The sequence below is a fragment of the Palaemon carinicauda genome, chromosome 37, assembly GCF_036898095.1.
Source record: "Palaemon carinicauda isolate YSFRI2023 chromosome 37, ASM3689809v2, whole genome shotgun sequence".
Classification (NCBI taxonomy): domain Eukaryota; kingdom Metazoa; phylum Arthropoda; class Malacostraca; order Decapoda; family Palaemonidae; genus Palaemon; species Palaemon carinicauda.
The window spans coordinates 71,350,615-71,376,252 of record NC_090761.1 but is presented as its reverse complement, the minus strand read 5'-3'; the positions used below and the strand labels follow the sequence as shown (position 1 = coordinate 71,376,252).

Sequence of the window (25,638 nt, the reverse complement as noted above, 5' to 3'; positions counted from 1 at the left end):
TTGAGTTTTCCGTTGAATAATGTACTTCTGAAGGTTAAGTGAATTTACTTTCTGATTTTATAAGTTTTTAATGCTTTTACAGTGAAAACCTTGAACCAGAGTAACTCCTGATAGACTTTTATGTTGAAAATGTACCTAAAAAGTTTAATGGCAACCAGAAGTCCTGATCTTTTGCTTTTTTATAAAATTATATTTCATGTATTTCACTTTTAAGATAGTAAAGCAATTGGATAGGATCACAAATATCAAAATGAGATTCTAAATGCACACAATATCACAATGCTAGATGTTCTGTGCTATCTCTTGCTCATGCACTACAAAAATGAAAGATTTCAGACGAGAAAATAGTTACCTTTTAGAGAGGTTATAATCTCAAAGCCAAGGTACTGGCTTCATTGCTCAGGTGTTATATCATTTTGCAAATATAACAAAGGTAACTTGTTTCTCGCTAGGAATATGCTGGTTAAGTGTAATTCTTGAAGTAGTTCGTTTGTATGTACATCAACAACAACAACAACAAACTATTCAGAAAGTTTAGGAGGGATTTCGTCAAGTTCTTTCAAAGATTGATATCAACGTTTGTGGTAATATTCAATCTTTTAATTTTGAATTTTTTATGATAGGATATGTTGATTGAATTATGAAACTATATGAATAATAATGAATTCATGTTAATCCACAAACATATCAGTCGTTAAAATATCTTACGAATTCCCTCTATATAACTTTCTTAGTGAATTGATATCTGATTTGCTATCAAAACCTTCCACAAAATCCAGCTGTCCTATTGGTCGAAACTTTTCTAGTAACAGCCAATCCTGCTCAAGCATCACTGGTAGAATAATGATGCTCTGTGTTCATTGGCTGATACACAACTTTTCCCATCCAATAGGAGGCGAGGTTACCCCCATCAGAGGCTTCTGGGACTTAGTGGGAGGTGTCGATGAGATTTAGAACGTGAAAAGGTGGACACTGATGCTGCGTCTTGTTGACGTTGTTGCTATTGATTTAATCTTTTTTATATATTTTTAATCCGCCAGCCTCCAATTTCAGTGGCTAAACATGTACAAGTGTACTAGTGCACTGTCATGTATGTCTCATCACGTGTACATGTACGTTTCTACAGTGGAGGACCTTTTGAATGGGGTTGATTTTTTTGGGGGGAAGTGAGGATTATTTCCTGCAATTTGGTGAATGTAGAGTCTTTGCCTTACTAAGAATTACTACTACTAGTTACTTTACATTTCTTAAGGGAAGGTAATAACAATTGATGCTTTCCAAATATTAGGAGTTACTTTGAGAGCACCAAAGTCATCCCAAAATAATGAAAGAAAATTGAAATATACTTTATTTCAACGGCAGTAAGACAAACTACATTACCAATCCATTCACGTGGTTCCGTGCATTTTATTCTATCATTTTTAATCAATACAATTTCAGAAAAGAGGATTTATATAAGAATTTCTTATCTAATTGTTTTAAAAATAGTTGTATTTTCACTATTTTGTCAGGCAGTGGAATAATGTTTCCATTTGAAATCTAATTTCAGAGAACTATAGATAATGTACTGAAGACTATGATGTTTTTGGAAAAAAATTATAACTATGAAAATTTAACCCTATTTTTTCAATACAATTTTTGAAATAGAAAATACACGGAACCATTGGATAGCTGTAAATTTTGAAAGGTATATCTGGACCAATATGGGCATTTTAAAATAAGCATAACTCTACTTCAAAGAAAATCAACTCTAATTGAATCTAAATGTTTACTACATTATCAGCTGAATTTCAAACCAAATAAAATATCAAAACTAAAAGTCTATCAAAATCTACTTTTAATGTTACAAAAATGACTACTAAGTAATTAGAAAAAATCTATATATCTAATTCAAAATCACAAAGTATTGACCTATGTGAACTAATGTCTTTCGCCATGTCAAAAATTGAAGCTTAAAATGATTTATTTAAAAAAAAAATGACTTTGTTGGTCGGAAAATAAACCAAATATAAATAAAATTCGTGATATTGTTATTTTGGATAAACAGAATAACAAGAAATTTTTATTGGGATTTGGTATTTTAAAATAAAGAAAGGTAGAAATAAAATATCTAAAATTGCAAATGGTTCGAAATAAAATAAATATCGAGGGAAATGGTAAAACTATATAATTCACACATCGTAAAATAATATATAAATACTGACGAAGTTCTAAAAGGATATATTGCAACCAATAAACCTCTCTATAGTGACAGTTACTCAAAGGTTTTCATTCTACCTTTCATAAGTAACATGATATATGTCATATTATCTTTGTTATTTAAGGCAATACTTATATATTCCCTCTAAGCTTTTATTTTCATAATGGCTTTAAAAGAATCTGGCAACTGCACCTCAAAGATACATCTGGCTCCAAGGAATCTTGCAACTACACCCCAAAGATACATCTGTCTCTAGGGAATATTGTAACTATACCCCAAGGATTCATTTAGCTCGAAGGAATCTTGCAAATACACCCTTAAGGATTCATCTACCTTCATGGAATCTTACCAATACGCCCCAAGGATTCATCTAGCACCCAGAAATCTTGCAACTGCAACCCCAAAGATTTATAAGGCTCCAAGGAATCTTGTAAATACACCCCCAAGGAATCATCTAACCCCAATGAATCTTGAAACTACACCCCAAGAATTCATCTATCCCCAAAGAATCTTACAACTACACCGCAAGGATTTATCTAGATCCAAGGAATCTTGTAACTACACCCCAAGGATTCATCTACCCCCAAAGAATCTTACAACTACACCTCAAGGATTTATCTAGATCCAAGGAATCTTGTAACTACACCCCCAAGGAATAATCTAGCTCCACCCATAAGACAAGAACCCTCATAAAGTGCTTAATTCCTTAAAATAATCTCGGACACGCGCACTGTCCTCGGAATCCCGTTTTCTATGTATTCGAGGACCTAAAAACTCTCCCAGTTCCTGAAATTTAACTGACCTTGTCATTATGAGTCCAGACGTTCGTTGGTTTGGGCTCACCGCTGATGTCAATATCGTACAGATATTGCTGTCCAACCTTGATGGTCATATCCTTAACGTTGGTTCGGTCAATACGAGGTTTGCCTGGTTGTAAATAAAGATATATATATATGAGCCTTTCAAGAATTGATAGTAAAGGTAGATTTTTTCTATGTGTAATATGTGTCTTATTGCTCATTTAAGTATATCAATTTAAGGTAATGGGTAAGTTTTCAATTCAAGTCGCAATGCATCAATTTAAAAATGATAAGTAAATAGAATAGAATCACCACTTTTTTTTCGTGGAAATAGTTATATCTATATTTCATCAAGTTTATCTTAAATACTGTGGCTCAATACGTGCATTAAATAACAAACAAGTGACGTTACCATGTTGAATCAAAACGTATATTACTAAAGACAAATACATTATATGTCCCATTCAATTTCCCTCAATCACCTGAAACTATAATCAATCAACTATACAAAATGAGAAACAGCACTCACGGAAGCGAGCTCTAGCAGTATGGGGTAGAGTGGAGTCAGATGGATCACCCACTCCAGCCTTGTTGACAGCCCTCACGCGGAACTCGTATTTCTCGCCCTCTGTCAAGCCCTTCACTGGTCCTTGGCACTTGTTGCCCTGGACTTTGCCGCATTCGACGAAATTCTGCAGGTGATGGAAGGTAAAAATGTCACAATATCAAAGCACATATTTTAAATTCTGAGGGTGATGGAAGGTAAATATGTCACAATATCTAAGTACATAATTGAAATTCTGAAGGTGATAGAAGGTAAAAATGTCACAATATCTAAGTATATAACTGAAATTCTGAAGGTGGTGGATGGTAAAAAAGTCACAATATCAAAGCACATAACTGAAATTCTGCAGGGGATAGAACGTAATTATGTCACAAGATCAAAGCACGTAACTCAATAATATATCAAACTTATGTTTGTGTGTATTTTTTTCTTATTGTAATCTAACAATTTAATGTCTTCTTAGAAATGACCATAAAAGAATCTAAGGAAATTAGGTTAATCAATATATTTCGGCTAATCAATATATTTCGGCCAATATATAATATAAAATTCCTCAGTGTAGATGTGAAGTTCATTATTTCCTCCAGCTAACTTTCTAAAGATTTATAATACTAGTATCTTTTACTTGAAATATTAATAAAAATAGCAATAATTTCCACAAGTTTATGAACAATTAAAATTAGTGGGAAAAGAGTTTTACTCAAAACCTCCTTAGTCTTCGAAATAACTTGAAATATAGAAATAAAATCACACGCTAACTTACATCTGAGTCCTTTGGCTTCATCTCAATAATGTAGCCAGTAATCTCAGCACCACCGTCTCTGATAGGTGGGTCCCATTTCAGTTGGACGCTGGTTTCGTCGAAGTCGGTGATGTCAGGAAGACCTGGAGGTCCTGGCTTCTCTGTTGGAGGAAGAAATGGGATATTTCTTAGTTACGGCTCAAAAAACAACAATGAAGTAATGAATCTTCGCAACAAAATGTGGCGTATATTAGTAAATATTTTATGTATTAAGTTTATATTTTTTTTTGTTATTTAAGCCTAAAAAAATAAAATAAAATAAAATGAACAAAGGCAGCTTCACAATTGAAAATGATAAATATTGTAAATATTTTATGTACAAGTTCACAATGAATATTTTCTTTTTTCTTACTTGGAGTAAGAAATTAGATATTTTTGAATAGTTACGCCTAAAAAAATAATAAACTAAGGCACTTTCGTAATAGAAGGAAACCCATATTGAGATTTTTTTTTACTTAATGCTTAAATATTACTTTATCATTATCATTCTTCAAGTCACCTCCCAATTACGATAGTAATAATAAAGTTTCAAATCCTGTGAGACTATCTATAGTTGAAAAAAAAAATTCTTCGCAACAAAATGTGACGTATAGTAGTAAATATTTTATGTATTAAGTTCATATTGTTTCGTTATTTAAGCCTAAAAAAAATGACAATGAACAAAGGTATCTTCACAATTGAAAATAACAAATATTATAAATATCTTATGTACAAGTTCACAATGAATATTTTCTTTTTTCTTACTTGGAGTAAGAAATTAGATATTTTTGAATAGTTACGCCTAAAAAAATAATAAACTAAGGCACTTTCGTAATAGAAGGAAACCCATATTGAGATTTTTTTTTACTTAATGCTTAAATATTACTTTATCATTATCATTCTTCAAGTCACCTCCCAATTACGATAGTAATAATAAAGTTTCAAATACTGTGAGACTATCTATAGTTGAAAAAAAAAAAAATTCTTGGTATAAAAGAAGTATAAAATTTATGACTAAGATATAATTTTATCATGGCAATAATAAAACTTTAAATTCAGTGAGATTACCTATAGTTAAAAACATTCCTTAGTATAAAAGAAGTAGAACATTGATAGAACTAAGACATAACTAAATCTATAAAACTAAGATATAACTCTATAATAGCAATAATAAAGTTTCAAATTCAGTGAGATGATCTATAGCAAAAAAAAAAAAAAAAAAAAAAAACATTCCTTAGTATAAAAGAAGTAGAAAAATCGATAAAACTCAAGACCCAGTTAACTCACCAAATGGATCCTTAGCAACAATGGCCTTGTCTCCATCCAAAGGATCGGATTCTCCCTCGTCGTTGTGAGCCTTGACACGGAACTCATACTTCTTGAGGGGCTCCAGACCAGTTACCTCGAACTCAGGAGTGTCTCCATCACAACGTCCACAAGGCACCCAACGGCCTGAAGGAGGAGTCATTAAAATGTTATTTAATTAGGTGTTGGTTTGACTACTTTGGATGTACTGATTTCAGGAGGAATTGATTAAAATGTTTTAGATAAAATTACATTTTTTTTCTGGTTCTGATGTGGTGGGTGTTTTCAGGAAGAATGGAGCCATTGAAAAGTTATTCATTTAGGATTTGGTTTTACTATTTTTGGACGTACTGTTTTCAGGATGAATTGATTAAAATTTTTAAAATAAAATTACATCTTTTTCTGGCTCTGATGTGGCGGGTGTTTTCAGGAAGAATGGAGTCATTGGAATTCTATTCACTTAGGATTTCGTTTTAATATTTTGGATGTACTGTTTTCAGGAGGAATTGATTAAAATGTTTTAAATAAAATTACATCTTTTTCTGGCTCTGATGTGGTGGGTGTTTTCAGGAAGAATGGAGTCATTGGAATGTTATTCACTTAGGATTTAGTTTTAAAATTTTGGATGTACTGTTTTCAGGAGGAATTGATTAAAATTTTTTAAATAAAATTACATCTTTTTTCTGGTTCTGATGTGGTGGGTGTTTTCAGGAAGAATGGAGTCATTGGAATGTTATCTACTTAGGATTTTAATTTACAATTTTGGACGTACTGTTTTCAGGATGAATTGATTAAAATGTTTTAAATAAAATTACATCTTTTTCTGACTCTGATGTCGTGGGTGTTTTCAGGAAGAATGGAGTCATTGGAATGTTATTCACTTAGGATTTGGTTTTACTATTTTTGGATGTACTGTTTTCAGGAGGAATTGATTTAAAAGTTTTGAATAAAATTATTAAGTTATCTGGCTTTGAAGTGGTGGGTATTTTCAGGAAGAATGGAGTCATTGGAATATTATTCACTTAGGATTTAGTTTGACTTCCTTGGATGTACTGTTTTCAGGAGGAATTGATTTAAAAGTTTTGAGTAGATTGTTTTTCTCTAATGGCTCATGATCGTCCTCAATGTATGAAAGCGTTTAAAACGTCAAAATCAAAGTACATAAGAATCCTTTTTTTTACTATTTAAGATAAGTAATGATTTTCAATGTATAAAATTCATGAGGATTTAATATATGAAATAAACTGATATATGAAATATACGTTTTCCGCTTTATCATTACTTCTGGCTTACAAGCACTAAAAATTTACCAGTTATGACGTATATTCATTTTTTTTTTTACTTTAAAGGCTTAAAGGCCACTCATGAATGGCAGAGGCAAAGGAGAGTGACCTTGCCCGATCAAGCAGGACAATGCCCTAGAAACTGACCATATATACATATGATCAGCACCTATGCCCCCTCTCCATGCAAGCTAGGACCAAGGAGGGCCAGACAATGGCTTCTGATGAATCAGCAGATAGACATATAGGCTTCCCCAAAACCCCCATCCTCAGCTCAAAAGGATGGTAAGGTTGCATCGACCAAAGAAACTAACGAGTATGAGTGGGACTCAAACCCCCTGTCTGGCGTTCAGCAGTCAGGGACACGACCATATCTTACAAGAACAAACAACTTACCTGTTGTGACATCCATCTTCTCGATGAAGTAGCTGTCAATGGGCACACCACCATCGTCCTTAGGAGGTTTCCACTTGAGTTTGCATCCTTCCTTGTGGATGCCTGAGATCTCAAGGGGTCCCTCGGGCTTGGATGGACGGTCTGAAGGAAAGAGTTTCAAACATGATCAAAACCAAAATTGATTAGTTTTCTAAATTACAAATTTATTACATAGTCCAACACGTTAAAATAAAAAATAATTAGTTTTGGAAATTGCAAATTTATTACATAGTCCTACATGTTAAAATAAAAAAATAATTAGTTTTGGAAATTGCAAATCTATTACATAGTCCTACACGTTAAAATGAAAAATAATTAGTTTTGGAATTTGTAAATTTATTGCATAGTCCTACACGATCAAAACCAAAAATAATTAGTTTTGAAAACTGCAAATTGATTACAGAGTCCTACACGATCAAAACCAAAAATAATTAGTTTTGGAAATTGTAAATTTATTACATATTCTTACACGACCAAAACCTAATATAATTAGTTTTGGAAATTGCAAATTGATTACATATTCCTACACGATCAAAACCAAAAATAATTAGTTTTGAAAACTGCAAATTGATTACATAGTCCTACACGATCAAAACCAAAAATAATTAGTTTTGAAAATGGCAAATTTATTACATCGTCCTACACGATCAAAACCAAAAATAATTAGTTTTGGAAATTGTAGATTTATTACATTTTCTTACACGATCAAAACCAAAAATAATTAGTTTTGGAAATTGCAAATTTGTTACATATTCCTACACGATCAAAACCAAAAATAATCAGTTTTGGAAACTGTAAATTTATTAAATGTTGTAAATATTGGAAAATTTCTTGACTTCCAGGGAAATCATAATTATTATTCCTTTAAATTTATTTGAATGTTTATATATATGACTACCTTATACTGGTAAAAGAGACTACAACATGAATTCCTATTCTTTAAATTGTATATGCACTCACGTAAAACCATACAGCATCCATATATCACCTACGAAATAGATAATCTCTCTCTCTCTCTCTCTCTCTCTCTCTCTCTCTCTCTCTCTCTCTCTCTCTCTCTCTCTCTCTCTCTCTCTCTCTGAATTTTTATCCTTTACATGCATATATACTCACGCCAAGCCATACAACATACATATATCACCTACGAAATAGTTAAGTCTCTCTCTCTCTCTCTCTCTCTCTCTCTCTCTCTCTCTCTCTCTCTCTCTCTCTCTCTCTCTCTCTCTCTAACTCACCAAGGACCACAAGCTCAAGAGTGGCTTCATCAGAGCCAGAGTCATTCTTGGCAGAGATGGTGTAGACGCCACTGTGCTGCCTCTCGGCATCATTGAGGTTGAACTTGGTCAAGTAGTCCTCGAACTGGATGACGTAGTTCCCTCCGGTCTCCACCTTCTTCTTGTTGAAGGTCCACCAGATCTCCGGTGGGGGTTCACCCTTGACGTCAACGTCCAACTGGACCCTCTGGCCGCGACGGGTGACAATCTTCTTGAGCTTCTCGCGGTTGATCACGGGTTTCACTGTGGGGTCACAAGGAGACGTGAGAGGTAGAGTGGAGTTTTGAGGTGATGATATGATTGGTGATGAAATCTTTATTTAATATGAAGGATGACGGGGTGCTGGTAGGGTGGGGCGTATATGAAAAGTTATTTGAGTGTTGGGAAGATAATATTATTGGTGAGGAGATCTTTATTCAATATGATGATGGGGTACTATTATGCGTAAATGAAAAGTGATTGATAGCATAGCATATTTTAGGGTAAAAATATTGCAATGGGAACTAGACGAACAGTGATCAATAGCATAATATATAATGTTGGAGGTAAAAATATTGTAATATTTTGAAAATATTAATATGAATTATGAATTACAAGTGCGGTGTGGTATCTAGACGAAAAGTGATCAGTAGCATATCATATAATATTTAGATATATTGTAATGGCCCCCTCCCCCCAAGAAATAAGATGAATAGTAGTAAAACAAACATTTTAATAGGAAGAAAATCTACGTTAATAACTCGGAGAATTGGAAGATGATTGTGAAAAATATAAAGGAAAATCATCACTTTTTGAAATTACACAATTAGAGGACAGAAACTAGAAGCGGTCCATTGATAACAAAAACACAGGACTCACGAGTAATCCTAATCCAGAATAATAAAATTTCATTATTTCTCGTGATTTACAGGTTCCAAAGTTTCCTTTCCTCTCCTTGTTAGATAGACACTAAGTCTCATGACAGGTTAAATATAGTGTTTTAGCTTTCATCATCATCATCATCATCATCATCGCAAAGGGCCTCAACAGGAATAGGATTCATTGGCTAGATACATCAAAGGATAGCCAGTTCCTTGTGATGCGCAGTGCCTATCTAACTAAGGCAAGTGACCCCTACCCCTGCCGGTCCATACTAATTCTAGTAAGACAAACCGCCAGGCATCAGGAGTAAAAGCCAAAGAGACAGTTTGTCTATCGCATTAAACCCAATCCGTCACCCTGCTGACAGTGACTTCATCGAGATTTAAGGGGTTATTTCCTCCACACCCAAAGCTCTCATTACTCCACCAGGTTGCTCATCCGCTTATACGAGTATAACCGTTGGTAAAATTAAAAAAACTTGCAAGTAATTTCCCAATATTGCTTAATAAAAAATGACATCCAGGATAACGAATGACCACAAGGAGAGGAATGAACAGTAAAAAGAGACTAAAATCACTAGACTGCAAACTTACTGAATCTGGCTTTAGCCACATGAGGCTTAGTTGGGTCGGATGGCTCACCAGGACCAGCCTTGTTCACAGCCGTGACACGGAACTGATAGGTGTTACCTTCCTTCAAGCCTGGGCAGCGGCACTCGGTCTTAGGGCCCTGAAATACATATCCAAATTGTTATTATATAAAGAACAATGAAAAATTTTAGATAATTTTGATTATAATATCTTGAAAATTTTTAATAATAATAATGATAATAATAATAATTCTATTAATTTTGATAATTTTAGGAATAATAATAATAATAATAATAATAATAATAATAATAATAATAATAAAAATAATAATAATAATAATGATAATAATAATATAATAATAATAATAATAATGATAATAATTTTGATAATAGTAGATACTAAATATAGAATTTGGCAAAACAAAAATGATAGAGAAATGGAAGCCTAAATGTAAGAAGAACAGTTCTGATTAACATATTTGGCATTATTATTCTCACATAGATAAATACATTGACAATATCCCAGTAAGAAAAAAGTAAAAGCACATGACATACTGATACATATGACGTCATTCAGCAAAATACTTGTGACGTCACAAATAAAATACTAGTGACGTCAACGATGTCCCAGTAAGAAAAAAGTAAACGCACATGACATACTAATACAGATGACGTCATTCAGCAAAATACTTGTGACGTCACAAATGAAATACTAATGACGTCAACAATGTCCCATTAAGAAAAGAGTAAACGCACATGTCATCCAAATACATATGATGTCATTCAGCAAAATACTTGTGACGTCACAAATAAAATACTTGTGACGTCATAAATAAAATACTTGTGACGTCAACAATGTCCCATTAAGAAAAGAGTAAACACACTTGTCATCCAAATACATATGATGTCATTCAGCTAAATGCTCGTGACGTCACAAATAAAATACTAGTGACGTCAACATCGTCCCAGTTAGAGAAGAGTAAACGCATATAATATCTACATTTATATGACGTCATTCAGCAAAATACTTGTGACATCACATATAAAACACTAGAGAATTCATTTCGAAACTTACCTCTGACTCATAGAGAGTTTCCCAGGTCGATCCATATCTTTCCTTCTTCTCAATGATGTATTTGGAAATGGGAGCACCACCAGTGTCTCTTGGGGCTTCCCACTTGAGGTCAACTCTATCCACGTCCCAGTCGAAGATGTCAGGTATTCCAGGCTTGCCGGGGGGTCCTGCAGGATAAAGCAAACGAAAACCGGTATTTAATATTCAAGTGTTTATACTATAAAAGAAAATAATTCTTAAAACAACTGTTAACCAATAAATCTGAAAAAAATTTTAAACAATAAATCTGAAAAAATCTTTAACCAATAATTCTGGAATAAGATTTTAACCAATAATTCTGAAATCAATTTCTAACCAATAATTCTGAAATTAATCTTTAACCAATAATTCTGAAATCAATTTTTAAGTTATTAGGGAATCAGTAATTTTCACATTCAATTTTCTTTTAAGTTATGTGAGAATGATTAATTTCAAATTGAAATCTTTAAGCTATAAAGAAATCAAGTAATCCCAAATTCAAGTTTTTCAACATACAAGGGAACCGAGTATTTTAAATTCAAGGTTTTCAGTTAAAAAAGAACAAATAATGTAAAATTAATTGTTTCAAATTATAAAAGAACCAGTAATTCCAAATTCAATTATTTTACATCATAAAGAAACCATTAATTTCAAATTCAAATTGTTGAGTTATAAATGAGCCACTAATTTCAAATTCAAATCTATAAGTTACAAAGGAATTAGTAACTAGTAACTTCGAAAATTGAATATTTTCGAAGTTATAAAGGAAATAATAATTCCATATACATATTTTCAAGTTGTACTAATATCATCTGAAAAGACATTTAAAATAAGAAGAATTGAATAACGAATAACAATTGCTCTTCAGGATCGACTCACCGTATGGGTCCTTCGCCAAAACAGCGTGATCTGTTTCCAGAGGCTCGGACTCTCCCTCCTCATTGACGGCCTTCACGCGGAACTGGTATTCCTTGCCTTCCTGAAGACCTGGGACGTCCATGTTGGTATCCTGCAAGATAGTAATGACGATTACTTATTGAATCCGGGGTAGAAATGTCGTTGGGATCAGGTAGGTCATTCAATACCGAGGTGTAAAAAGGGAGAAACCAGAAGATGCAATTTGTAGTAAATGTTGAGGTAGGACAGCAAAATGAAAGAAAGGAAATGGGAATGGATATTAATTAGAAGGCTAAAAAGGGGGTTCATAGGTTACAAAGACCTTTCGTAAATCCTATATAGCACTACGATAAGGGTATTGGAGGCACTAACCCCCGGGGGGGGAGTTACCCATTAGATAGGATAAGGCGGAGTAAGTGAAATGTGGGTATATATAACCGTAGATTTTATCATCCCATCTTTAGTCCCGATAATACAGTATATCAATTAAAGTTTCTGCAGAGAATATTTCCGTATATTGAGAAAATAAATCAATAAATGGTGCAATAAGTGGAATATGGAAGTAAATATCCATCTTTTAAATGGTATACAACATACCTTAGTCCTACCGACGGGAACCCAGCGTCCGGTAGTAGGATCTTGCTTCTCCACCAAGTATTCCTGAATGGGCTTTCCACCGTCATCATCTGGCTTATCCCATTTGAGTTTACATCCCTTCTTGGTGACGTCAGAGACCTTGAGGGGACCCTTGGGTTTCCCGGGACCAGCTGTGGGAGATAAAATTACAATGTAAATTTCATGATGCACTTGGTAAGCCTTTGGAGGTATACTTTGATCATCTGTATCTTACATTATATATATATATATATATATATATATATATATATATATATATATATATATATATATATATATATATGTATGTATGTATGTATGTATATATATACATATATATATATACATACATATATATATGCATGTATATATATAATATATATATATATATATATATATATATATATATATATATATATATATATATATATATATATATATATATATGTATGTATGTATAATTGTATATATACATATATATATATATATATATATATATATTAAATATATATATAATATATATCATAGTATATATATATATATATATATATATGTGTGTGTGTGTGTGTGTGTGTGTGTGTTTGTAAATAGTCCCATATCCTTTTTCACCCTGGCAGCGACCAACCACCACTACATAACTACCACAAGCCCCTTCTCCCTACTAAGCTCATCTTCTACAGCGGAATTTTAATCTCATAAAAATCACACACAGAAATGAAAGTACTAAACATCGATGGAAGACTCTCTTACACAGAATGACGATTTCCACCTCGGCTTCGTCCTTGCCATGCTTGTTGGTGGCCACGATCTTGTAGGTGCCTGTCTGCTTCCTCTTGGCGTCAATCATGCTGAACTTGGTGTTGTAGTCAACGTTGGTGATCTCGATATTCTTCTCGTCGACCTGAAGCAAAAGGAGAGTAGATGAGGATGTTGAAGGCTTTTTTATTCGTACAGGATAAGGAGTAGATGTGAAAGTTGATATGTAGAGCTAGAAATGGGATACTTAAACTGATCTAATTAAAACAAATAACAACTTTGATATTCTGAGGAGGCCCAAAATATAATCTTGAGATTTTTGATTGGTAAAGCATCAAGAGTGTTTATAAAATTAGAGGCCTTAGTGGTTTGATATATGGAGTTATAAATAGGTTATATAAACAGGCTTAAATAAAAAAAAAAAAAAAGCTTTGATATTCTGACGAGGGTTTGCATGAAAAGTAATCTTAAAGCTTTTGACTGGTAAAGCATCAGAAGTATTTATAAAATTGGAGACCTTGCTGTCTTGATGCATAGAGCTAGAAATGTGCTACAAAACAGATCTAAAACAAATATAGCTTTGATATTCTGAGGACGTCCTAAAAGTAATTCGTTGTTAAAATTTGGTGAAAATCCGGAAGGAAGTTTTGACGTAATCCTGCTAACAGATAAACAAAAAGACGATTTTATAACCTCATCGGCGGAGGTAAGAAATCGCATAATGCCAAAAGCTAAGTCACTATGAAGAACAGGATATGAGTAATCCTACCTCTTTGCCATTAAGGAACCACTGCACTGTAGGAGCAGGTTCACCCTCAATGTTGACATCGAACTTGACATTACGAGTCGCCTTTGTAGTGGTTTGCTTCAGGTTGGTGCGGTCAATGCGTGGCTTCACTGTAAGAAATGGCGAATATTATAAGATGAATAATGATTATGGGATCCATAATGATAAACTGCTAACAGAATTGCTTATCATACTCTAAGTATTTACATTATGAATGATGTTTTACACTTGTTGAATTAGTATACTTCGGCTACAAAGGGTTGAGACATGATAATCTAGTGGATATTGTGTATTTTTTCATCTTAGACCAACATTGTAATAAATGAATAATGATTATGTGGCTCATAATCTTAAACTGCTAGCAGAATTGATTATTAGCATTAGATTCTTTACATTATGAATGGTATTTTACACTTGTTGAATTAATAAAATTCAGCAACAAAGGGTTGAGACTTGTGATAATTTAGTTGATAAGGCGTTTTTTTATCTTTGACCAACGTTGCCAGAAAGCCTGACCAATTTGTTTATGAGAAACGTAACACCTTCGTTAATCAGAGCCATGTCTCAACTCTCTGTAGTTAGACTATAGTACAATTACTTACAAGCCTTGTGTTTCACCAGGTGGTAATCAGTTGGTTCTGATTCGGGTGAGTTTCCGGCTTTGTTGACGGCGATGACTCTGAACTGGTATTCAGCGCGATGCTTCAGACCACCAACCTTAGCTTCCACTGGTGTACCTGGCTTCAGTGGGGTAATGACATCCTGTTTCACCTCCGCTGCAGGTTCCCAGTCTGGCATGAACCTATTTGAGATAAAAGGTAGCATTGTATCTTCCTATACAATGGAGATATTAAGATATTAGCATCAAGATAAAATAATGTTTTGAAGTTGTTTACAATTACTGAACAAATAGTCAATACTCACTTGTCCTTCTTTTGAATGATGTATTTCTGGATGGGTGCACCACCATCAGATTCGGGTACAGTGAACTTAAGATCAACAGATTTGTTGTCGTAGTCTGTGATCTCTGGACGGCCTGGGGCAGTTGGAACGTCTGGGAAAGAGACAATGAATATGAGTAAAGTCCATTATGAAAAACCTGTGACTCAAGTTTCTTGACAGGATAAGGTATTGAGTCATCTAACTGACAAGTTTACATGTACTTTTGTTTAAAGAATTCTTGATAGAGAATAATAACCATGATTCACGATTGGAGTGAACTTACCGAAGGGATTCTTAGCGAGGATGGCTTGATCAGCTTCCAGAGGCTCAGAATCTCCCTCGTCATTGTTGGCAGTCACCCTGAACTTATACTGGTGACCGGGCTCCAAGCCCTCCACGTTGAAGTATGGAGGAACGGTTGCACCAGGGCACTAAGGGAACGGTGATGGGAGAAAACGGAAAAGAAAACATGGATCAAGATGTGATTTCAGAGTGTGTGCAACATCTCTCCAAGGCTTCAATTGCTCTCCTAAAAAAGGAACATCTGAAGTGATTCACTCTTCCTGTTTGAGTAAAATGCCGATTTTGTTTACATCACCAGTACTGACGTAGGACAGATTTGTCTCCAGGTTTCAGTTATGATCGACATCCTAATTCTTATAAGAGCATTAGGCCTCAGGAGAGATGGCACAAAGGTACCAAAGTCTTGCTTTTAACCTTGGTAGTTGTGGAAAGAGAGGTTAGTATAGATTGAAATAAAATTGTGAGCAATAAACTGAGCTTGTATATGAAAAGATAGGCGCGTGTGAAAGACACAGAAAAGGCTAAAATATATAGCAGAAAAAACAAAGCTAAAAGTGCGTCAACAGAAAACGCAACTGGGGCGCTGTAATGTATTCCGGGCGGAAAGAGAGGAGAAAAAGTTCTGAAATAATGTAAGAACAACACATTTACAATTTTTAAAAAGGTTTCCTTTTACGTAAGTTTTTTGGTCTTTTTTGCTCGTTTTAGAATTTTTAAGCGCGGATACATTGAGATTATTTATCAGTGACTGTTGCGTTTTAAAACTTTTGGTTAACCCACCTTCCCGCATCTGACCCACTTGCCAGTAGCCAAGTCCATCTTCTCGATCTCGTACTCCTTGATGGGCATTCCACCGTCATCCTCAGGCTTCTCCCACTTGAGGCGGCAGCCCGTGTCATGGACGTTGCTAACATCCAGAGGACCCTTGGGCTTGCTGGGCTTACCTGCGGAGGATTTATATCAATGAGAATTTTAAATTGACTTAGGCTACTCTGGGGACTCACACCAGAAGCATATCTTGACATTGCAATAACATAAATGCTCTTCATTACTAACAACAGATCAAGGATCAGTAATGCCAGTATAATCATTCAAGAATTGCGATATAGCTGCTGCTGCTGACTCATAATAAACATACAGCTCAGTATATAAACATGGATTTAAAGACTAAGAACGTAACCACTATTACTTGCAGTAAAAGCATACAATATAGGAAAATGCACAATAAGGTCTTGCATATTACCCATCAACCAATAATGAATCTACCCACATAGGAAGGCAACTGATCTCTACTGTGATATGAATATCTCCTCAACAACTCACCAAGAACAACCAACTCTACAGTCTCAGAGTCAGATCCATTGCGGTTCTCGATCTTCAGTGTGTAGAGCCCAGCATCCTTCCTGGTGGCGTTGGTGATGGAGAACTCTGTGTGGTGATCAGTGTTCTCAATGTGGATCTTCTCACTGTTGGAGAGAGGAATGTTGTCCCTCCATGACCAGAGGACTTCTGGATTGGGTTCACCAATGTAGTCAACAGCCCACTTGTGGCTTCGGCCTACCTTGATGGTCACAGACTTGAAGCCATTGCGGTCAATGCGTGGTTTCACTAGAAAAGAAATTACACTATGTTGATAAATATCCGTAGGTTAATGTGTTTACTGAATTTATTTTATGGCTTGTTAATGGTATAGTTATGCTAGATTATGTCTCGCATATTTGAGGAAAAAATTAGTATAAATAACAACATCGAAGTGTGAGGATATAGGTGGGTATATTGGTCTCCCTCAGGATTTTCGTTAAATGTGCTTCCATGTTGAATTGCAAAATGTAACCAAATTAATTTCCATTGAAATATAATTCATCGCCCTAACATAAAACCATGATACTAAGAATGCTACTAAACTCTGTCTTCCAAAACTATACATGAAAAAAAGAGGTAAACAAGTTCAACTTTAAATTTTCCTTTCAATATCATGACTGTTATCATTCCTACAATCTAAACTAAGTTCCCTGTTTTAAAAGCAGACTGCTACAGTGAATTAATACCCCAAGTAAAACTATTCATTTAAATTTTCGCCCAATGAATCCACCCTCTCTCAAACACACTGTAAGAAATGACCCTCAAACTGCACACCAAACTTTATTTTCCTCACTGTAAAATGTGGACTTTTGGAAATACTGTATAAACAGTACCACTAATGAAATTTATATAATGTTTGTTTATTTCGTTTAGAGTATTTAGGAAATAACAATCATGATTACATTCATGATTCTTTACTTACGGTTCTTGTGTTTGCAGAGATGATTGTCGGTGGGCTCGGAAGCCTCACCCACTCCGGCCTTGTTAGCGGCACGCACTCTGAAGGAGTAGATCATTCCTTCCTTGAGGTCGGGCACCTGGCATTCACACTTGGTGTCTGGAGTCTGCAGGATTTCCTTCCATTCGAGGGAGTGCTTGTCCTTGATCTCGACGTGGTAGTGAGTGATAGGACGTCCACCGTCCTTCTCAGGTGGGGTCCATTGCAATACAACCATCTTGTTGTCGTAATCAATGATTTCTGGTTTACCTGGACGACTTGGCTCATCTGCAAGAGAGGAGTGAATGCTATAAGTTATAGTTTAGGAAACCTTTTCTATAAGTTATAGTTTAAGAAACTTTTTCTATAAGTTATAGTTTAGGAAACTTTTTCTATGAGTTATCGTTTAAGAAACTTTTTCTATAAGTTATCGTTTAAGAAACTTTTTCTATAAGTTATAGTTTAAGAAACTTTCTATAAGTTATAGTTTAAGAAACTTTTGCTATAAGTTATAGTTTAAGAAAAATTGTCTATAAGTTATAGTTCAAGAAACTTCTTCTATAAGCTATAGTTTAAGAAACTTTTTCTATAAGTTATAGTTCAAGAAACTTTTTCTATGCAAAATATTCATTGCAAATGCAATATTGTATTCCTGTTTCGGAATTTTTCTGAAAAGTTACATCAAGACTTATATTTGATCTCTGATTTGGGAAATATATTCTTGATTTGATAGGCACCTCAAGTTCATAGGCAATGATAGAAATATGTTTCTTATTATCAAGAAGACACGATTATAAACATTTATAAGACAGTGGGGATATCAAATATACATATTTATGTCCATACTTAGATACATATATACATATCAGAATCATAAAACAAACTAATTCAAAAGACAAATTAGCTCACCGTAAGGATTACGAGCCATAATTGGTTCGTCATTCTCCAGAGGCTCTGATTCGCCCTCCTTGTTAACAGCCTTAACTCGGAACTTATACTTCTTCTTGGGCGTGAGACCGTCCACAGTGAATTCCTCCTTCTCGGGGCCAATCTGTGATGAGAGAAGGATTCGTGGAATGAAAATCCAGGGATTTTGATGACTCGCGTATTTGCGTTTCGTGTATTCGCGGTTCTCGTATTTCCGGTATTGGCTTTAAGATAATTAGGTACCGATTACCGAGGGAGTGTAAGTTCATATGCTTGTTTGGTGAGGAATTTTAATTCTTAGACAGTGTTTAAGGAGTTAACATATATTGTATGATAGTGATTAATAAGTCAGTACATTTCCGTTCGTTCTTGAACTGTTTAGATAAATGGTGAGATTAAAATCGTCTCAAGATTTAAAAAGAATGTAATGTTAAGTTTTAGAAATTGATTTTTTTTTTAAATTTAATTGGAAATCAAGGTTCCAACATTGTAGGATGAATATCTTCTTCCTTTTTTATGAGGTTCTGAGAGAACAATTAATGATTTAAAAAGAATTCTGAATCACATGTGATAAGGAATTATAATGGTTATGTCATAGATTGACGTAATGAGGGATAATCTTTAATGTCTTTAGTATTTTTGTTAATTCTATAAATACCAATGAAATTAAAAGTAGCTCAGGGTACAAGCTACAAAGGCTGCATCTTTATCATTTTAATAGGAATATTGTATCTTTACTTCATTTTAGAGGGTTAGTAGTTAATGTACCTGTGATGATGGGAAAAAGGTGTCTACTTTTATGCCAATGCTACCATTACCAGCATCAACAATGGGCAATGATAATCTACTTTTCGTAATACTGATGATCTCCTGTGGCAGATATGGCAACAAATGCTTTTCAAGCGGGGAATAGCATTTCTTTTTGGAGAGAGGTTTTTCTTATATTCGAGTTGAATATGACTGAAATTTGGCTGTCTTCATTTGGGAAAATGGAAAAAAAGTCTGTCCCCTTATCCTTGTTATGTTGAATTGTTTTCGTCAACAAGGATATATCAAAGACTAGAAGCCTAGCTCGTATATTTGTTATATGAATTATTTTTTTCAATAAAGAAAAAGCAAAAACAAGAAGTTCACCTCGTATATTTGTTATATGAAGGAACTAGCAAAGACTATTAAATAAAATTTCACAATGATAAAATTTCTATATAATCCTAATCTACAAATTGATAAGGAAATATTTCAGATAAGAAAACCAAGCCCATCTGGAAATGCTTTCCCAAATCAACGCTTCCGGGGAAAACGAGCCACCAACTGCATACCTTGTGATTCGAAAAGCTTACAAGATACAAAATTAATATAAAAAGCTCCTCCGTAACGGTAATAAAAGAAATAGAAAATCAAGAAATAAAAAATGCATATAAAGCATCACCTCTAGATTAAAAAAAATTGGATACCTGAACGTTCACCACAAACTCCGCTTCATCCTTATCAAAAGGAGAACCTTTAACATTTTTGGAGTTCCTGCCATCTCTGGAGGAATCTCCCTCACCCTTGGTGTCCTTTTTCTTTGGTAGGGGGTAAGTCTCTTTAATGGTGGTTGTCACAGGCACTTCAATGAACTGCAAGGGGGAGATGGGGGAGAAGGAGAGAGAGAGAGGGTCATATGGGGAAGATAGACACACAAGAGAGAATTCCTTTTTGGGGCACTATCAATGGCACTCGAAGATAGGTAGTGCCACTGGGTCTTGCTGGATACTGTCTGAAGATAGTGCCACATGAGTATGTTTCTTATGATATCTTTTAGTTTTTAAGTTGATTCCTTTACTAAATAGTTATAACTGATTTATTTTGTCCTATAAACTTCCGTAGTATCTTAGATAAAAAATACTTGCAGTCTTTCTAAGTAGCAGTTATGATAGCTACCAATCCAGATTGCTATTAGTCATGCCAAGTGGCAGAATAACAGCTACCAGTCAAGACAGCTATTAGTCATGTCAAATTGCAGAATGATAGCTACCAATCCAGATTGCTATTAGTCATGCCAAGTGGCAGAATAACAGCTACCAGTCAAGACAGCTATTAGTCATGTCAAATTGCAGAATGACAGCTACCAATCCAGACAGCTATTAGTCATGTCAAATTGCAGAATGACAGCTATCAGTCCAGACATCCGGTAATCATGACAAATGGCAATAAAGACAGCTGGTATTCTTAGCAGCTGGTAGTCATAAACAGCTGGTAGTTACAACATTGATAAAGTTTGCTCTTGTCTGACGTCTCTATAACAAATCAAATTAAATTGATATCAACTATTTAGGAAAGGTTTGGTAGAAAATCTCTAAAAGATCCCATAAAACAGCATCATGTGTCACCACTCTGAATGGGTATAGAATTGGGTCGACAAAACACATGGGAAGAGGAATGTCTAGCACCATTGGCACACACTGAACTGTTTCAAGGCTAGAAAGCCATTGTTTACATTGTGCTAAAGCGTGCATCTATTAGACAAATACTTGATGAGTTTCGACTATAATTTTTCTTATGTGAAACAATACTTTGTAGGCCAATGATACCATTAATAAAAGTATAGACCAAACGTGTTTGGATTTTGGGGAGATAAAAAAAATATACACGTGTGAAAACAAATGTTAGCAGGATTATAATCATCGTAGTAATATCAAATGAGGATAATCGTTAAAGGTAATTATTCTGATAATTGTCTGTGAGATTTAATTAGGGTATTGCATAATTATATTATTCATACTAGTTTAAGAGTATAATAGATTTTATTTTCTAACATGATTAATCTTAATGTTAATACTCTTCTAATCTAGTAAATTAATATAAATGGGTTTCGTTTGAAATGCATTAAAAAAGTGTATTTTATTTGAATGGCTTATGTTAATCTATAAATCAAATCAGAATTAGGATAATTTTAGTTTTTGACCGAATCTAAAAGAAATTTACTTAATGTTAAGATCATTCCAATCAGTAAGAATCTGATACACATCACATTCAAATAACAGAGCAAAGAAAGACAATGACGATAATTTTGTCAATTGTTTGTTTGCTCTCTTTTTCTTCTGTTGCATTAGATACACAATTCTTTTCTGATATCAATCATATTGCTTTATGTTTGTGTTTCATTGAAAAAAATATGTATAAAAATCTACAGAATTTAAATGAACAAAATTCATTTAATAAACCCGTGGACATGAAGACCACAGAGTGATATACCTGGAAGAAAATTGGTAATAGCCCAATGACAAATGTATCTAACATTTCAATCTGTAATACTGATGTAATCCAACATCCCAAAGATAGAGATAATAAAAAAGAGAGTTGTAATCCAGCATCCCAAAGATGGAGATAATAAAAAGAAGGGGGTTATAATCCAGGATCCCAAAGATGGAGATAATAAAAAAAGAGAGTTGTATTCCTGCATCCCAAAGATGGAGATAATAAAAAAAGAGAGTTGTAATCCAGCATCCCAAAGAAGGAGATAAAAATAGAGCGTTCTCTTACCTCGCCAGCTGGTACCCAGTTTCCAGTATCCATATCCATCTTCTCAATGATGTATCCTTCGATAGGTAAACCGCCATCATCTTTGGGCTTCTTCCACTTCAGCTTGACGTGGTCGTTTCTGATCTCGTCTGGGAAGAGAGGGCCTTCGGGCCGGGCGGGCTTGCCTGGAAGGGAGCGGGGAAAGAAGGGTTTGAAACTACTGAAAATGTCCCAATGTTCCAGCAATTCGGGTTTGGTTGTTTACCAGAATGGATTCTTCAAGAATAGTTTTACCATATTTGAATATTATGAGAAGGTATCCAAGAGGTTTCCTTACGTTTGATATCAAAATGAAGAGGTTTTCTAAGGTTATGAAATTAAATCCAAGAAGTTTTCTAGGTTTATGAGATTAGGTCCAAGAAATTAATTTTCTAAATTTATGAAAATCCAAGAGGTTTTCTACGTTTATGAGATTTAATCCTAGAGGTTTTCTACGTTTATGAGATTTAATCCAAGAGGTTTTCTACGTTTATGAGATTTAATCCTAGAGGTTTTCTACGTATATGAGATTTAATCCAAGAGGTTTTCTACGTTTATGAGATTTAATCCAAGAGGTTTTCTACGTTTATGAGATTTAATCCAAGAGGTTTTCTATGTTTATTAGATTTAATTCAAGAAGTTTTCTAGGTTTATGAGATTAGGTCCAAGAAATTAATTTTCTAAGTTTATGAAAATCCAAGAGATTTTCTACGTTTATGAGATTTAATCCAAGAGGTTTTCTAAGTTTATGAGATTTAATCCAAGAGGTTTTCTACGTTTATGAGATTTAATCCAAGAGGTTTCCTACGTTTATGAGATTTAATCCAAGAGGTTTTCTAAGTTTATTAGATTTAATCCAAGAGGTTTTCTACGTTTATGAAATTTAATCCAAGAGGTTTTCTATGTTTATGAGATTTAATTCAAGAAGTTTTCTAGGTTTATGAGATTAGGTCCAAGAAATTAATTTTCTAAGTTTATGAAAATCCAAGAGATTTTCTACGTTTATGAGATTTAATCCAAGAGGTTTTCTAAGTTTATGAGATTTAATCCAAGAGGTTTTCTACGTTTATGAGATTTAATCCAAGAGGTTTCCTACGTTTATGAGATTTAATCCAAGAGGTTTTCTAAGTTTATTAGATTTAATCCAAGAGGTTTTCTACGTTTATGAAATTTAATCCAAGAGGTTTTCTATGTTTATGAGATTTAATTCAAGAAGTTTTCTAGGTTTATGAGATTAGGTCCAAGAAATTAATTTTCTAAGTTTATGAAAATCCAAGAGATTTTCTACGTTTATGAGATTTAATCCAAGAGGTTTTCTAAGTTTATGAGATTTAATCCAAGAGGTTTTCTACGTTTATGAGATTTAATCCAAGAGGTTTTCTACGTTTATGAGATTTAATCCAAGAGGTTTTCTAAGTTTATGAGATTTAATCCAAGAGGTTTTCTACGTTTATGAGATTTAATCCAAGAGGTTTTCTACGTTTATGAGATTTAATCCAAGAGGTTTCCTACGTTTATGAGATTTAATCCAAGAGGTTTCCTACGTTTATGAGATTTAATCCAAGAGGTTTTCTAAGTTTATTAGATTTAATCCAAGAGGTTTTCTACGTTTATGAAATTTAATCCAAGATGTTTTTTTATGTTTATGAGATTTAATTCAAGAAGTTTTCCAGGTTTATGAGATTAGGTCCAAGAAATTAATTTTCTAAATTTATGAAAATCCAAGAGGTTTTCTACGTTTATGAGATTTAATCCAAGAGGTTTTCTACATTTATGAGATTTGATTCAAGAGTTTTTCTACGTTTATGAGATTTAATCCAAGAGGTTTTCTACGTTTATGAGATTTAATCCAAGAGGTTTTCTACGTTTGTGATTAAATCTAAGAGGTTTTCTATCCTTATGAGATTAACTCCAAAATGTTTTTTAAGTTTAGGAGATTAAATTCAAAAGATTTTTTACCTTTATGACAATAAATCCAATAGGTTTTCTACGTTTATGAGATTGAATCCAACAGGTTATCTACGCTTAGAAATTAAATCTAAGAGGTTCTTTACGTTCTAAATCCAAATAATAATCAAAATCACTGATCCAAAATAACATCTTCTTTTACAAACCTTAGAATATCTCGCAAACAGAAAAACTAACTTGAAAAAAAAGGAAGTCATGGACTGGAAATATTAATAAAATATCTCAAAGAAACACAAGAATGAACTAAATAAAAAGAAATAGATTTTTCGAGGTTTTCGAGGACTGATAGTATTTTGATATAAAAAATCAAAGAAACACAAGAATAAACTAGAAAAATAGATTTTTTGAGAACTAGTAATACTAAAAAAAAAAGAAGAAATTCAAAGAAACACATTAATGGTCTAAAAAACTAGATTTTTTCGAAGACTAGAAATACTCCAAACAAATCCTCAAAGACTTACCAAGAACAACGATATCGGCTTCTTCCTCGCACGTTCCCACGGAGTTCGTGAGGACGAGCTTGTATTTGCCGGTGTCGGAGCGAACACCCTTCCTCAGGGTGAACACGGTGTTCCTGTCGAACTGTTCGATGGTGATCCTATGTGAGCGAGAATATGGTCAGAAAAATGGATGGGTTGGTATTTGATGGTCATTATACTTAAAAAAGAATTTACTGTAGTTTTTATACGTAAAAATAGGGTCGACTACCTAGATGGGACTGGAAAAATGGGTATTCTTATACTTAAAAACAGGGTAGGCTACCTAAATGGGATTCACATAGGGACATACTTATATGGGACGGAAATAGGGGCGTTCTTATACTTAAAGATAGGGTAGGTTACCTAGATGGGAATGAAATGGAGTATTCTTATACTTAAATGTAAGGTAGGCTACCTAGATGGTGATGAAATGGGGTATTCTTATACATAAATACAGGGTACACTACCTAGCTGGTGGGACTGAAACATGGGTATTCTTTTACTTAAATACAGGGTAGGCTACCTTGGTGGGGCTCAAATGGGGTACTCTTATACTTAAATACAGGGTAGAATATCTAGATGGGACTGAAATAGGGACATTCTGATACGAAAATTTAGGGTAGGCTACCTAGGTGGGACCTAAATTGGTACTCTTATACTTAAATACAGGGTAGACTACCTTGGTGGTAGGACTGAAACATGGGTATTTTTATACTTAAATACAGGGTAGACTACCTAGGTGGTAGGACTGAAACATGGGTATTTTTATACTTGAATACAGGGTAGACTACCTTGGTGGTAGGACTGAAACATGGGTATTTTTATACTTAAATACAGGGTAGACTACCTAGATTGGAATGAAATGGGGTATTCTTATACTTAAATACAGGGTAAGCTACTGAGATGGGATTGAAATATGGATAGCTGGCACCGTTA

General features: G+C 34.0%; 1 protein-coding gene across 1 annotated transcript in view; it reads right to left on the bottom strand.

The window, feature by feature from the left end:
- Nucleotides 1–25,638, bottom strand: part of LOC137629783 (twitchin-like) — a 224,471-nt gene that overhangs the window by 57,407 nt on the left and 141,426 nt on the right. The window contains 21 exon segments of the mRNA XM_068361418.1: nt 3,003–3,127; nt 3,530–3,692; nt 4,329–4,468; nt 5,634–5,798; nt 7,331–7,471; nt 8,605–8,886; nt 10,098–10,233; nt 11,169–11,335; nt 12,066–12,195; nt 12,681–12,850; nt 13,449–13,599; nt 14,224–14,351; nt 14,844–15,043; nt 15,166–15,295; nt 15,467–15,614; nt 16,267–16,430; nt 16,810–17,094; nt 17,771–18,073; nt 18,695–18,836; nt 22,238–22,401; nt 24,685–24,821. Coding sequence (XP_068217519.1) covers nt 3,003–3,127; nt 3,530–3,692; nt 4,329–4,468; nt 5,634–5,798; nt 7,331–7,471; nt 8,605–8,886; nt 10,098–10,233; nt 11,169–11,335; nt 12,066–12,195; nt 12,681–12,850; nt 13,449–13,599; nt 14,224–14,351; nt 14,844–15,043; nt 15,166–15,295; nt 15,467–15,614; nt 16,267–16,430; nt 16,810–17,094; nt 17,771–18,073; nt 18,695–18,836; nt 22,238–22,401; nt 24,685–24,821 — 3,571 coding nt within the window.